This window comes from Aphidius gifuensis, linkage group LG1 (genome assembly GCF_014905175.1).
Source record: "Aphidius gifuensis isolate YNYX2018 linkage group LG1, ASM1490517v1, whole genome shotgun sequence".
Taxonomy (NCBI): domain Eukaryota; kingdom Metazoa; phylum Arthropoda; class Insecta; order Hymenoptera; family Braconidae; genus Aphidius; species Aphidius gifuensis.
In genome coordinates this window covers 25737291-25751475 of record NC_057788.1, presented here as the reverse complement: position 1 = coordinate 25751475, position 14185 = coordinate 25737291, and the positions used below count along the sequence as shown (strand labels likewise).

Sequence of the window (14185 nt, the reverse complement as noted above, 5' to 3'; positions counted from 1 at the left end):
AATTGATTTGAATGAATTTATCAAACTTTTTACAAGTTAATAATATTAATAATTATTAAAAATATATATTTATGAGTAATAATTTTATACAAATATTGTAGTATATATTGTTTGAAATTATTCTATAAATATAATTGTTAATTAATTATTTATTATCTTGATAATAGAAAGGAAGTTTCTTGTCAGATATTTTAACAAGCTGAATTTTGTCGCATTAACTGATGCTTTGTTGGTTGTTTCAGGCATTTTGCTTGAAATATATATACGGAAATATACTAAATGTATTGCAGAGAGAGAAAATTAGATAAATGTGAGTCATATGTAGGTGGATATATGGCTTGGTGATGATGGTGGTTACGTTCCAATATTAGATATACTTACTGACTGTTGAGAATTTAAAAAAAAAAGAGAAAATTATGAGCTCCAAAGGGGATACGATTTATGAAACTATGATGTTACTTGCATTTTTTTTTTTTTTTTCTTTTTTATATTTGTATGATATTCAATTCGTCCCGGTAATTTGTTCATATAGTTTCAAATTATATGATATTTTTTTTTTTTCCTGACTATTAATACTCGACTAAATAGCCAAGTCATCGAATAAAAATTCTTCGAGTTTATATTATTTTATATGTTCATAATAAAAATAAAAATACTCTTATAATAAATTTTTTTATTTCAACATTTGTTGAATATTCGAGAATTTCTTTTTTTAATTTTTATTCACATGAATTTTCAATATGATGAGTTAATTTATTTTTTATTTTTATATTAAATTTTTTTTTGTTGCAATTGATAAAGAGAAAGATCAAACAAAATATGAAACGGAAATTTTCAGAGAATATAAACTTTTTGTTTCTATGACCAACTTCCGACCCTTAAATTATCTTAATTAATTGTATAAAATGCATTTGACAAAGCTTCATTAAATTTAATAATATATAATAAAAATATAATTGAGAAATTTGTCCAGAGAATTACAATTTTAAATGGGGAAAAAAAAATTTAAAAACTTACTTTATCACAGAAAAAACGTTTATAGCTTTTTGTGGTATCATCATGATCTAGCCTAGTCCTCCAAGGTGCTGGTGGATTAAATCCTTGTCCTGATTCTTCTTTTAAAATATGATCATGTTCTGTACCATCAACCCAGTAGTCTTTTGGTACCACAACAAGTGGTGGTAATTTTTCATATGAATTTTCTTCGGCTTCTTTTATTGCAGCTTTCATAAGTGCATGACCCTCTGGTATTTCTGCTTGAATTTGAATAATTTTTGGCTGTTCTGTTCTTCCATTCTGAAAATAACAATTTTTAAAAATATAATAAATATATTCTTAATTTTAAATAAATTAACAATATATGTATCTACTTATTTTTATAAAAAATCAATATTAACAAAAATAGAGAAATATAAATAGTAAATTAATTTTTAAAAATTAAACAAGCTGAAATTAAAATAGCAAGAATATAATTTACATTAAAAAAAAATAAAACCTGAAAAATAATATTAACTAAATAATTATTTTTAAAAAGAAACTAAAATACTAGGTTTTTTTTTTTTAACATTATAAACGGAATAAATAAACATAATAAATCATTTAAAAAAATGTAAGGATAATTTTTTGTAATAACTGATAATAAAAAAAATCTAGTAATAAAAAAAAATAAAAAACATCAAGATATTTATTATTATAAGAAAAAAACCTCGTCTGTTCTCGGCAAGATGCAGCCAGTAATGAGAATTTTAATTTGTCTTGAAATAAAAAAACACGTATCACTTTGATTTATATATGAAATAAATTTTCCAAACCAATTATTAGAATTTGATTTAGTTGTACGATATTTAAATAAATAATCTTGTGGATAATAACCAACAAATGTTGTATAAACATCGTTGTTATGATAGACGATAAATGCATCAGGTGGTGGCATGATGATAGATTCATGCAAAATAAATAAAATAAAACTTTTAGAATCAACACGCCTCTGACACACCTCCACATAAAAATAATAAATATAGTGCATAATGCTTCTGCGATTTTCAAATTGCACTTTGCACCCTTTACTAAGGGTTGTTAATTTTCTTCTATGCTTGTCATGTCGATGAAAATGGTAGAGAATACATCCAACTGCATTCATTTGTTTCTTTTTTTTCGCAGCTTTTCTGGAAATTTTTTTATTTTTTAAATAATAATACAAATTGTATTTAACAAAACAATGCAACTTTAATTTGATGTAAAATATTTTTATCTTATTATTTATTGAAATATAATATATAAATTTATATTTATATAAATTTCATTATTATTTTTACTGTCACTTTAAGACATTTCCTGATTTATTGCACGTTTATATTTGGCAGTGACAACACTCAAAGAGGGGAAATGTAAATTCTTTTGGATCCAAGTAGAAATGTGTGTCTCATTTATGTTTTTTTTTTTTTTTTCTACTCTCCATTACTTTTAGTTTTTATTCTATTTATAATTTTTCAATTTTTTTCCTTTTTTTTTCGTATATATTTATTTTATTTGACTTTTTTTTTTGTCATCCTTGCATACGCATTTAGAAATACTTGATGTTTTAAATTGGGAAGGGATGAATAACTTTTATTGAAGTAGACTTATGTCACATGGGCAACAGTGGAAGGATAATTATACACTTTGTCTTTTCAACCTTAATAGAATTATTTTTCGTGAAAATTCATGTTTAAAAAAAAAAACAAGTACACGTGTATGTAAACCAAAAAACATATTAAAATATTTTTTTTTCAATTGAAACGTGCATGAAAAAAAAAAAATTAATGTAATATCATTTACCGGAAAATATTTAATAACTTTGAAATTTAATTTGAAATTAATTAATTATTTTTTTTTAACTAGAAATAAAATTATTAACCTTTTAGAATGAATTGTTATCAGTACTTGTTGATACAAAGGTTGTCTGTGTATTTGTGTTTTTGACATGAATGTCAGATTTGTAAAATTCAATATTATTCTAGAGTGAAATGTATGCCCTTGACACAACTGACATTCAAACTGATAGTTCGATAAAAAAAATATAATTTTATTATTTAATTTATCAAACATGCCAAAATTATATCAAATTTTGTTTTTTTTTTAATTTGAAATTATCTCTTTGTTTCGATTATCATTTCATTTGAAATTTATTTCTTTTATACTATCAATCATTTTTAATTAATATTCAATAGAATTTGTTTTACCGGAAAACGAGAATATGAATTTCTCCAATAAGGTCATTTTTTTTTTAAATATTCTTTTAAATTCTTAGAACGATAATGACGTACTTTGGATTTTATTAACTGATTAAAAATATTTAACGTAGAGCCATTACTCTATTTCTTCGGAAATAGATTCAAAATTCTGTTGGGATAAATATTTTTTACTTTGATACATAATTCGGATATGCCCAAAAGACCAGCTGGTTTATGTAACATTTAAAAATCTCGAGGGACACCAACGAAATTGGAGATACAAAAATCAAGCTGTGTGACAGTTAAAAATCAAAGAAAAACACACTTAAAAATTATAGTGACAAAATAGATAGAAAATAGTTTTTAAATACAAATTAAGATGAGGAAAAAAATTTAGAAAATATTAAAATATTATAGTTTTGATGAAACTTTCTTCCAAGTATAGTATTAAGTTAAATTATAATATTCATAAAATTATATATTAAAAACATTAAAACACTTCAGCGCCTACAAAATAATATACTGATGAAATTTAAATTCATATACTAACGCGTAATGTTTATTCAACTGAATAACATATATACAAACTTATTAATCAAAAAAAAAGATATAAATAAAATGAAAGGTTAATTAATCCAAGATGTATATTTATAATTAAAGTTTTTAATTTATATGAAATAAACATTTTGTAAGTAATATAATTAAGCAAGTTAATTAGCAAATCATAAAATAAATATACAATAGCAATTTTCGCAAGAAACATTTTCCAAATGACCTGGCTTGATGGCTTGACAATGAATATAAAAAAAATACTAATGTCAAAAGAAGAGGAAACTAATAAAAAGCCAAATAAACAAAATAAAAATCATATAAAAGAAAAAATATGAAAGGAAAACAAATAAAGATAATAATAATGTAAAAAAAAAAAATTATGGAGAAACCGTAAATTGTAGAGCAAAGAGATTTGTCCTCTTTATTTTGCAAGAAGAAACTCAAAGAATGTGACTCATCATTTCATAGTGGGTGTTTAAAATACATTGGTTTTATATATACGTGTGGAGAAAATACGATGGGGGTATTAATTTTAACAATCTGACAAAATCTAATGAGACAAAATTTTAAGTAATATTTACATACGTAATTGTGTCGACATAAAAAAAGGCTTTAAAACAAAACTTTCGTATATTAAAAACTAATTGTTTTATTTATTAATCAAGTATAGTATTGTTATTTTTAAAAATTTTGAAATAAATTTCTTCATAGTTTAACATAGGATTTTTTTTTGTAAAAACAGTTTAGTAAAATGACCGGATTTTTATCTTTTTGATGGTTGAAATTATTTTCCAAGCGTAGAAAATAAATGGTAGAAAATTTTTTGGAAAAATAAAAGGGATAATGGGAAAGATTTCAAGATAAAGGGGAGAATCTTTTGGCTCTTGATAAATAATAAAACGATAGGGTTGAATATATAGTACTTAAAGTCTGGCCATTATATTTTACCATGCTTTTGGTTTTGCAATATTTAAACTCACATGTATGCATGACATGATGCATCAGTCAGGAACTTTATGTTTTTTTTTCTTTATTTTACAAGAGGTGTATGAACCAAGACAAAAGTTTACAACTTGAAAAGTTTCTGCACTTTGTGAAAAGATTTTTTTTTTAATTTTTAATTTTGATATACACAGTAAAAGAATATTTAATTATTAAATGTCTGGAAAAAAAATTATCAAAAAGAAATAATAAATATTACAAATGAAAATATTTATTATTATCAAAGTAAACATGCATGATACATTACTGTTTTGATTTTTTATTATAAATATTTACAGTTATAGAGATAAAGAGAGGGAATGAAAAAAAAAATTAATAACGCGAATATAAAAGCAAAAATTATTTAAAAAAAAAATGTTATATTAAATACAAAGTATTAAAAAATAAATTCATAATGAAGCTAGAAATTATCACTGAAGCGCGAAATGAAAAAAAAACGAGACATAATATTGCACAAAAATTAATATCCACTGACAAAATGTCAGATAAAATTTGTTCACGAATGTCCTATAAAATTTTTCAAATTGCAGTAGAATAAAAATACAAAAAAATAGACAAAAAAAAATTGAAGCAAAGTAAGTAGTGTTGTTAAAAAAAATTTAAGAATAATAACCAGAAGAAAATAAAACTGAGAAAGTACTTTTTAAGCAAGTACGTGATAAAAATAAAGTGAGATAAAATATAAAAATTTGTATAACGAGTAGAGACTTTGGTGACTCTCTTGAGAATGAATTATTCAGGACCATGGACATTGTTGGACGCGCCCATTTTTCAGTTTTATAATATATATATATGCACAAAGGTGTGCCAAGAATTATATTGATAAGTATATACGTCTGTGTAGAAAATTCATTTGTATTTGTGAATCTTTTTCTCTGTAATGAAACAATAATAGTAATAAAAAAAAAAAAAAAATGTTTTATTGTCAATGGTATTTGTCGGCAGGCCCACACACAAAATAAATAAATATTTAACGGAAGCAACAACAAAATACTCGACCTAACTTATCAACGACAATGTCACATGCGTTTTACCGACAAACCAAATTTGGGCTAGTTTATGCATATTGATAAATAAATAAATAAAAAGCAAAAAATATCGGTCATTTAAAAACAATAAACTTTACCTTTCATTATCGATATTTAACAATATATCGCTTTCAAGGTAAAAATAAAAAAAATAAAATAAACAAACAACATAAAAAATTATAGATTAGAAAATAATTTTAGTTTACTTTTTATCAATTTACTTCCTGTCTAGGTATTTGATTTAAAAAATTAAATTTTCACACATTTGACTTTATTTATTTATTTAAAATAAAATTTTTTGATTCATTTTCAATGTACTTTGAAGATTTAATATTTTAAAAGCACTTATTTATATTTATTTTTCTAGTATTTGGTTTATTTTAAAATTTAAATAAATAACGATAAAAATTTTTTAAAAAGCTGATAGAAATGACCGCATGTTGTCAGAGGCAGCTGCAACACGAGTCGTCGTTGCTCGATAAGCACCTGGCACATGTCCGAAAAATAAATCCAACGGAAATGTTTATAAAAAACCAAAAAAATAAACTAAGAAAGTCTCAAAAATTGAGTGTATAACAGTTTAAAAAATAAAAAAAAATTTAAATTCTCAACGATCAATATTAAAATCTTAATAATTAGCAACATGCTAAAACTATAAAAATATTTATCCTTCAATAAATCAACGGTACATAAAAAACCCCTTATTTCATAAAATTATTTAATTTAAAAATTCATAAGTCACTTGTTTTTTCATCGAGTTTTTGCTTTATTCAAATACGTACTTGTATATAATAATTATATTCGTTATATTTTATTTCAATTTTTATTATTTTTAATTATCAGTCACGCAGCAAAATCATCCAGCTGTTAGTTACGCAACAAAGAATCTGATTTTTAAATTCTCAAACTTCCTCTCAATACCAGTAAAAAATTATATCCAAAAAAATTTTTAAATCCAATTATTTTTAAGAATACGCGAGTAACAAGTACACTCGACTTGAAAAAGATTCAAGCATTAAAAAAAAAAACAACTAATAGATAAAAAGAAAAACAAATCGAAAATTTATTTTGTTTAATTTGATTAACTCTATCAGGATCTTCGATTCAATGCGAGTATATGCGAATAAAATCACGGATGAATCAGACATGTAAACAAACAGTTAATAACAATAATTGAATAATTGATTGAAAATATGAGTCACCTGGGAACTTTCCCTCCCAATGCAATCTAAAAAATTTATAATGACATTGTATATATATTTTATTTATCAACAAAAATACCAAATGTCTCTATAATGGAAAAAAAAAAAAGGCTAAAATATATATAACAAACGCGTTTAATCACAGTAATTGTTATTACACCAAGTGAATCAGTGTATTATGTATTTATTACGACTCTCATATCTGACGTCAAATAAATTTAAAAAAACTTTTTTAATTTTAAATCAAGAGACATTCACCAACCTTCAAATTCCCATACACGAGTGCACTGTTGCGTGTATGTCCTCGTCACGAGTCGACAGTTTGCGAGGACAAAAAAGAGGATAATACATAGCTCGACAAAAAGAAATAATAAATAATTAAATAGAGACTAAAAATAATTAAAAATCAAGAGATGATTGATTAAATAAATAAATCGGCAATAATTAATTTATCAAGTAAATATATCCGACAATTTTATTCATCAGAACGTGTGATAGATATCGTTTGAATAAATATATATATCTATTTTTTTTCAAATGGCTAGTTAGAAAATTATCTCAAATGTCTTCTTCCTCTTTAAACAATACAAAGATCAATCCTGATTGTCTCACTTAAAAACCACTCCTTTGATAAATTATTTTTCTCGCATATCAATTTAACGAATTATTTAATATAATTTCTTCAATCAAATATGTATACAACTTTTTAATTTAAATATTTTAATATATTAATTTTATGCTATTCAGTCAAGAAATTAGAATCCACGAGTTAAATTAAATTCCTCGAATAATTATAACATTTTATAATTACCAATCAATTGAAAAATAGTTATAATAAAAAAAACTTTTTAGCAGAATAAACTATATTAAAGTAAACCAAGTTTAAAAAATTAAATTGAAAATATGCTAGAAAGTTGAATTAAATGGACAGGTTTATATAGCCATCAGCTTTCCAATGAGCTTTTACTTTTTATGATTCTTTATAAGATCTATTTTATGAATACACAATAACATGACATTTTATTAAATTGAATATTAAAAAATATAAATATACTGTTCATGCAAATGATGACTAAGCGTTGGCGTTTAAAAAAAAAAAAAAATTCATTTTCAAAAGTCATGGACAATAGTTTTGTTTTAAATTAAAAAAAAAAAAAAAAAACAAATTAAATGACAAAAATATTAAAAGTATATAACAATGAAATGTTTTTTTTTTTTTGTTTTAAATATCAATTTGTATTTAATTAACTATAGAGATGATCAAAGAAAAATAAAATTAATTATAGAGCTTATTAAAAAACACAGATATATTGGATAAATGAAAAATTGATAGTTATAGATTTATTTGTTACGAGGTCATAAGTCTAAATTCAGGTGAACGAACCATCATTGGTTATCTGTAGAAAAAAAATTATAAAGATAATAAAAAAAAAAAATTAATGGTTGCGTTGGTCTGTGCACAGATATTACAGGAAGACAGTTATTGAAATAATTTTCATCCGAGTATAACTGTTTAAATAGCCTTGTAAATAATTGAATTTTATTATTTTTTAAATAAATTTGTATTTAATATAATATATTATTTATTATTTATGTAAAGCCAGTAGACCAAATAGATACTTAATAAATCATACGATGAATGATAGCTCATCATTGAGTTTATTGAGTATTAAATTATACCCATGAAATTTAAAACTTCAGATAATTCTGTGTGCATAATACACCAAAAAATTTTATATGTCTTTTGATGTTTTAAAGCGTGCTTTTAGTTTGTAAGTTCAAGTTATTTATATATATTAAATATATCTATTCTACGAAAATTGCAATGTCTAAGTCTTGATGAAACTAAATAACAAAAGTTTAAATAATTTTCTTTTTTCTAATCTTTCATCGACTTACGAGCTCTTTAAATTCCACTTGTTGTTTTTTTTTTTTTTTTACATTTATTATACTTGTTAATTCTCACTTTTAAACTTAATTTTAATTCGGGAATGCAATTTTTATTCTCCTGTTTATTTATTTATTTAAAAAGAAAAAAAAAATAATAGTTTGTCCAATTCCATTACGAATTCTTTAACGTTGTTTTCCATTAAAAATAAAATTAAAATTGTCATTTCCAAAAATAAATAATATATATGTTTTGAAGAAATAAAAAGAAAAAAATTGAGTAAATAATTTTCTTTAAATAATGGGGATGAAATTTAAATGATTATAGTTATATTTTAATATTATTTAATTTTATTATCACCTCAGAATCATTATTTGACGTATTTCCATTTGTTCTTTGTTCATCATGATGATCATCTCCAGGCTCAGATCTTAGATCTTGCCTCCACCTTAACACACCCATCACCACGTTTTTCTTCAGTGTTTTAACTTGATAAAAAATATCACCCAGTACTTCGGTAGCCAATTTGATAAATAACCTAACCCAACTGTTATATCATAAATTTTTTTTTTTATTACAGTCACGTTTTTAAATTTTTTTATTATTAAATTATTATTTATTTCACCTTTCACTCTCAATGTGTACACAACATTGCACATAGATACTGATTATATTATTAATTTTTAATACAAATTGTATTGAAAATTATAAAATCCTTTTTGTTTATTATTTTATTTCTTTTTTTTTTTTTTTTTCTTTAACCAAGTTACTTGCCAATCAGTGTCTTTTTTTTTTTTACTCCAAAATTAATACTTCATGTTATTTCAATTTTCAAGTTGATCAAACAAATTATTCATTTAATTTTTTCACTAGGAAAATAACAACTCTTGTTCAAACAATTATTTACACATTTGAAAAAAATAAATAAATAAATAATCGACACAAACTCACACATACAGACTTTTGAAACTTGATTATATTTTTGTAATAAAAAAAAAAAAAAAAAAAAACAATTATTTAACACACGTGCATGACGTCAAAAATAAAAAAATATATGTGTTATTATTTACGCTATGCTATTGATAAATAAAACGAGAGCAAAAAAAAAAATAATAATTCACGTGTATAAAACAAAATTCACGACAAATTATATCGTATTTTTCAATATGAAAGTCAATAGTCTTTTGTTATCATATGGAGTATCAAAGCAGATATTTTTTTTTTGTTTTTTTTTTTTCAATTAACAAATGAAATATTATAATGATATTATTGGAGCACAATATTTATATCATAAAAAATGTTTTTTTTTTTTTAATTAATCAATTGTTTTTAGTATTGTTTTTCACACGGTTTTTAATGTTTTTTTTTGCAATTATTCGTGGATAATATAATGGAGCACATTAATGCCAACACGTGTAACGTCAGAGGCACAACTGGCGTCGTATTTGATACAGAGTTTAGTCGAGGCCTTTCGTATAGCTGAAAGTCTCTTTTTCATATACTCTCCAAACAGGCAGTTGTGTCCCCTCTTCTTGTATAATATATTTTTTTTTTCATCGTGGCGTACCACACACAACATAGAACGTAAACGAACACCTTACTAAAAAGATACTAGTGCTGTATGTCTTTCGACAACAAAAATTATACTACTTGCTATTTCTACGCCAATGCTATTTCACGGTCATTTTATATCTAGACATACACTTTTATAAATCTATTGAAAAGTTGTACTATTTAATTTTTGCATATACTTTCGATAACATAGATCCCAAAAAAAAATAAACAATATTTCTTCTGCAGTTGAATTTAAAAAAGCAAATAGCAAAATACTTTGAACTTTTAAAAATTTTGTAATCGAAAAATGATAATTATATTTATTAATGACAGTAAAACGTGCGTTGTAATTTACAAAATGCACGTATTTTTCTTATCGAAAAAGTAGAAAAAATTGTAGATGAATCGACAAGTAAAATATACTTGGAAGTGAAATGATGAAAATCACAAACCAAATAGAGTTAAATCGAGTTTTCTAAAGAGGTCAAAAAATGTGAAACGATATATGTATATATATATACACACAGATGATAGAATGGTCGATGAAATATTGAAACAATACTTGTAATCTGATAAAATAGTCATGTTGAACCAGTGCGAATATATGCAAAATAATAATAAAAATTAAAATCAACTAAGATGTTGAGAAAGTAGATATATATATTTTTGTGTGGGTGAATTCAAATCCTTTGTGTTGTCTCGACTTTCAAGTGTATACATGTAGACATGCATATATATGTTTGAATACTGATGAAACAGGAGAAATAAAAATATCAAAAAAATTAAAATCATCCTCAGGATGTGGACGCAAAAAACCACATGAACAACAGACAACTCTCTGTCACCTGATGGTAATTAAATTTTTGAAAAACATATATTGGGTCAATCCTACACTACCTTGGCTACCTTATGATATAGCATTTCCGGTCATACAGGTATATACAATTTTTTTTTAAATTAAACAAAAAATTATCAAGAAGTAAAAAAAAGCAAGTCCCGGTTGAGCTGTGCACTGACATTCAACGTCATGGTTTTTGACTATAAACCAACACTCAACAAAGGGGAAGATATATACTCTTCTTTTTTTTTTTTTTTTTATGTTTCAAATATATTTTTTCCGATTTTTTTTATATCTTTCTGTCCAACGTGCGTAAAGATTGTAGATTTCCATATATGTACTTTAATAATAATAGTAATAATAAAATTATGTCTAAATGTAGAGTGAGGTGATCGTGAAACACCAGTAAGACCCGTTCTATGACCATGAGAATTATATACGCTTATTACTCATATAATTTTTTTTCATTATTATTCAACCGTTTTATATGTATAATTTAATCTAAATCTTCAAATAATTTTATTATCTATCTGCAAAAAAAAAAACAATAGAGAAGCGTGTTAATTGAAACTCACTGCCGCAAAGTATTTTTTTTGTTTTTTTTTTTTTCGGAAGTATATTTATTAATAATTTGATCCGAATAAGATAAGACCTGAAAATTGACCGGAATAAAATTCTCACAACAACCACATAAACCAAAAAGTATCACGTTTCATTATCACTTGTATTATGTTAAGTACATGTACAATATCTATTGTATATCCACAAAAATGTATTGAGTGTATTTTCGATGGAGGGTTGAAAATTGGCAAACGGAAACGGAGTTTTGTAATGGGAGTAGACTCGTTGAAGCCATGGGGTATATTTGCAATGTCGAGTATTGTATAGGAAGCCAGGTTACCCGTATATATATGTGTATTATTTTTTTTTTTAACATACACATCAGCAAGTACAATCAACAATGAACAAGCCAACCACGAAATAACATCCGTTTTGTTATGGCCCTTTTATGAGCGAAGCTAAGGTCTGGTAGCAATGTCGTTTCTTATAACAGCCACAGAAAACCACCTGCTTTAACTTGGATAAACAAAAATAATAAAATATATTTCGCTAGAAGCTATGAATAATTCGTTAGAAAAAATGAAATGAGGAATTTAATAATTGTAAAAATATACGGAAAATACAAAAAACAAATATATATCGTTAGGACAATGCGGAAATATTGCAGAAATCATAATAAAACTGAGAAAGTTATAGTATGATTCTGTAAAAAAAAATACGGAAGTTTAAACTTTAAACAAGTTGTAAAAATAAAATTTTATCAAAAGACAATAAAAAAAAAATTAATAACAAATATAATTCGTATAGCTAAATGCATCTTGAGAAGTAGGAAAAAAAAGATACGGAAATTTCACATGAAATGACATATTCATAAAAAAAGTGTGTGATTTTTTAATTACATTTGGATAAGACATTATACAAATTGTAAATATATCAACGTAATTAAAAAAAAGAAATGTAATAAAAAATAAATTTAAATCTTATTCAACTCGGTGCATGCATTTCATGAAAGAAGACATTCCACCAAGTTTTTTTTTTCTTCTAAAATTAATAATAAAAAGCATGTTAACGACTGACTATAATAAAATTTTGCGTGATACTTTTTTTTATTTTTTAAATAATTATATGTAAAATAATTTGATGGTTAACTGAAATCGAAGTATATCTATCGAATGTTAATATTTTTTAATACTTCATTCATAATAAATTTTTAGTGCTCTATTATGTGGTTATTAGAACGTAACAAAGATTTCCATGTCACAATAAACATTGATGTTCAATTTGAATTATGGTAATATTAAAAATGAAAGTCAAAGTAAATTTAAGATTCTTATAATTTTTTTTAAATTCAATTGTTAATTGTGACCTGGATCTATACAAAGATCTAGAATAACAAGGATCTATAACATTTACTTTACCGGCTTTTGATCAGTATGATATTTGCTTCTTCAATTTTCAAACAGTGGTAAATATCTTCTCTATTCTACCGACCGTAGCTACATGAGTCCCAAATTAAATTTAAAAAATTTATTTCTAAAATTATCTGTCAAGAGGGACTGCACATTTTATCAAAAAAAAAAATACATAAAAAGTATTTAATTCTTTTTAAATCCTCGTATGCTCGAGGCATGATAAATTTCCATCAAACCATTTCCCATAATATTTTTCAAAAGATAATTAAACCCCAACATGAGCCACAAAAAATTTAAAAACTCGTAAAATTTCTTATTTCACCGTTAACTCTAAAAAAAGCTAATAAAATTATATATATATATTTTTTTTAATGGAATCTTTAACTGGATCATCAAATTTCATGTTTCCTACACTCGCTAATAATATTTATCTTCAATGATTTTTAACGCCGTTATGTTCATCATGTAATTTATAATAATTTTCCATAAATTGAATATGAAATAATTAGATTTTAACTGTCAATGTAAACCATCCATCAAAGTAAAAATCTATTGTTAAAATTTATGTAGATTGATGCGTTTCATGGTCAAATTTCAGGATATTTAGCAAAAAATAAAAAAAATAAATAGAAAACGTAGATAATTTTAGCGTAACATATCAGAATACATGTTTAGTCACTAAACACACTGTGTATGTAAAGAAATATAATATACAAAAAAAAATAGAATAAAAAAAAATAGTTGACTGTAAAGCTTTAGGCTAAAACGTTGATTTTCTCAAAAAGTCCATGACAGAAGGATTCGTCAGGGGGCCGAACGCAAGGACATTTTCTATTGCATGAAAAATTGACTTCATCTATCTTCTCACGGACCCGTATAGACAGACGGACAAAATTCAAAATGAAAATAGGCGGATCCTATATTATATCATGTATT

At 24.2% G+C, this 14185-nt stretch overlaps 1 protein-coding gene across 3 annotated transcripts in view; it reads right to left on the bottom strand.

The window, feature by feature from the left end:
- LOC122856716 (rap1 GTPase-activating protein 1-like) overlaps window positions 1–14185 on the bottom strand; it is a 47285-nt gene that overhangs the window by 7579 nt on the left and 25521 nt on the right. For 2 of the 3 annotated variants that reach the window (XM_044158510.1, XM_044158502.1), the window contains exon 4: window positions 1018–1296. In XM_044158510.1, the coding sequence (XP_044014445.1) occupies window positions 1018–1296 (279 nt within the window). Of the gene's footprint in view, window positions 1–1017; window positions 1297–9244; window positions 9895–14185 lie in introns of those variants that run through there. The other variant, XM_044158518.1, reaches the window with a different exon arrangement.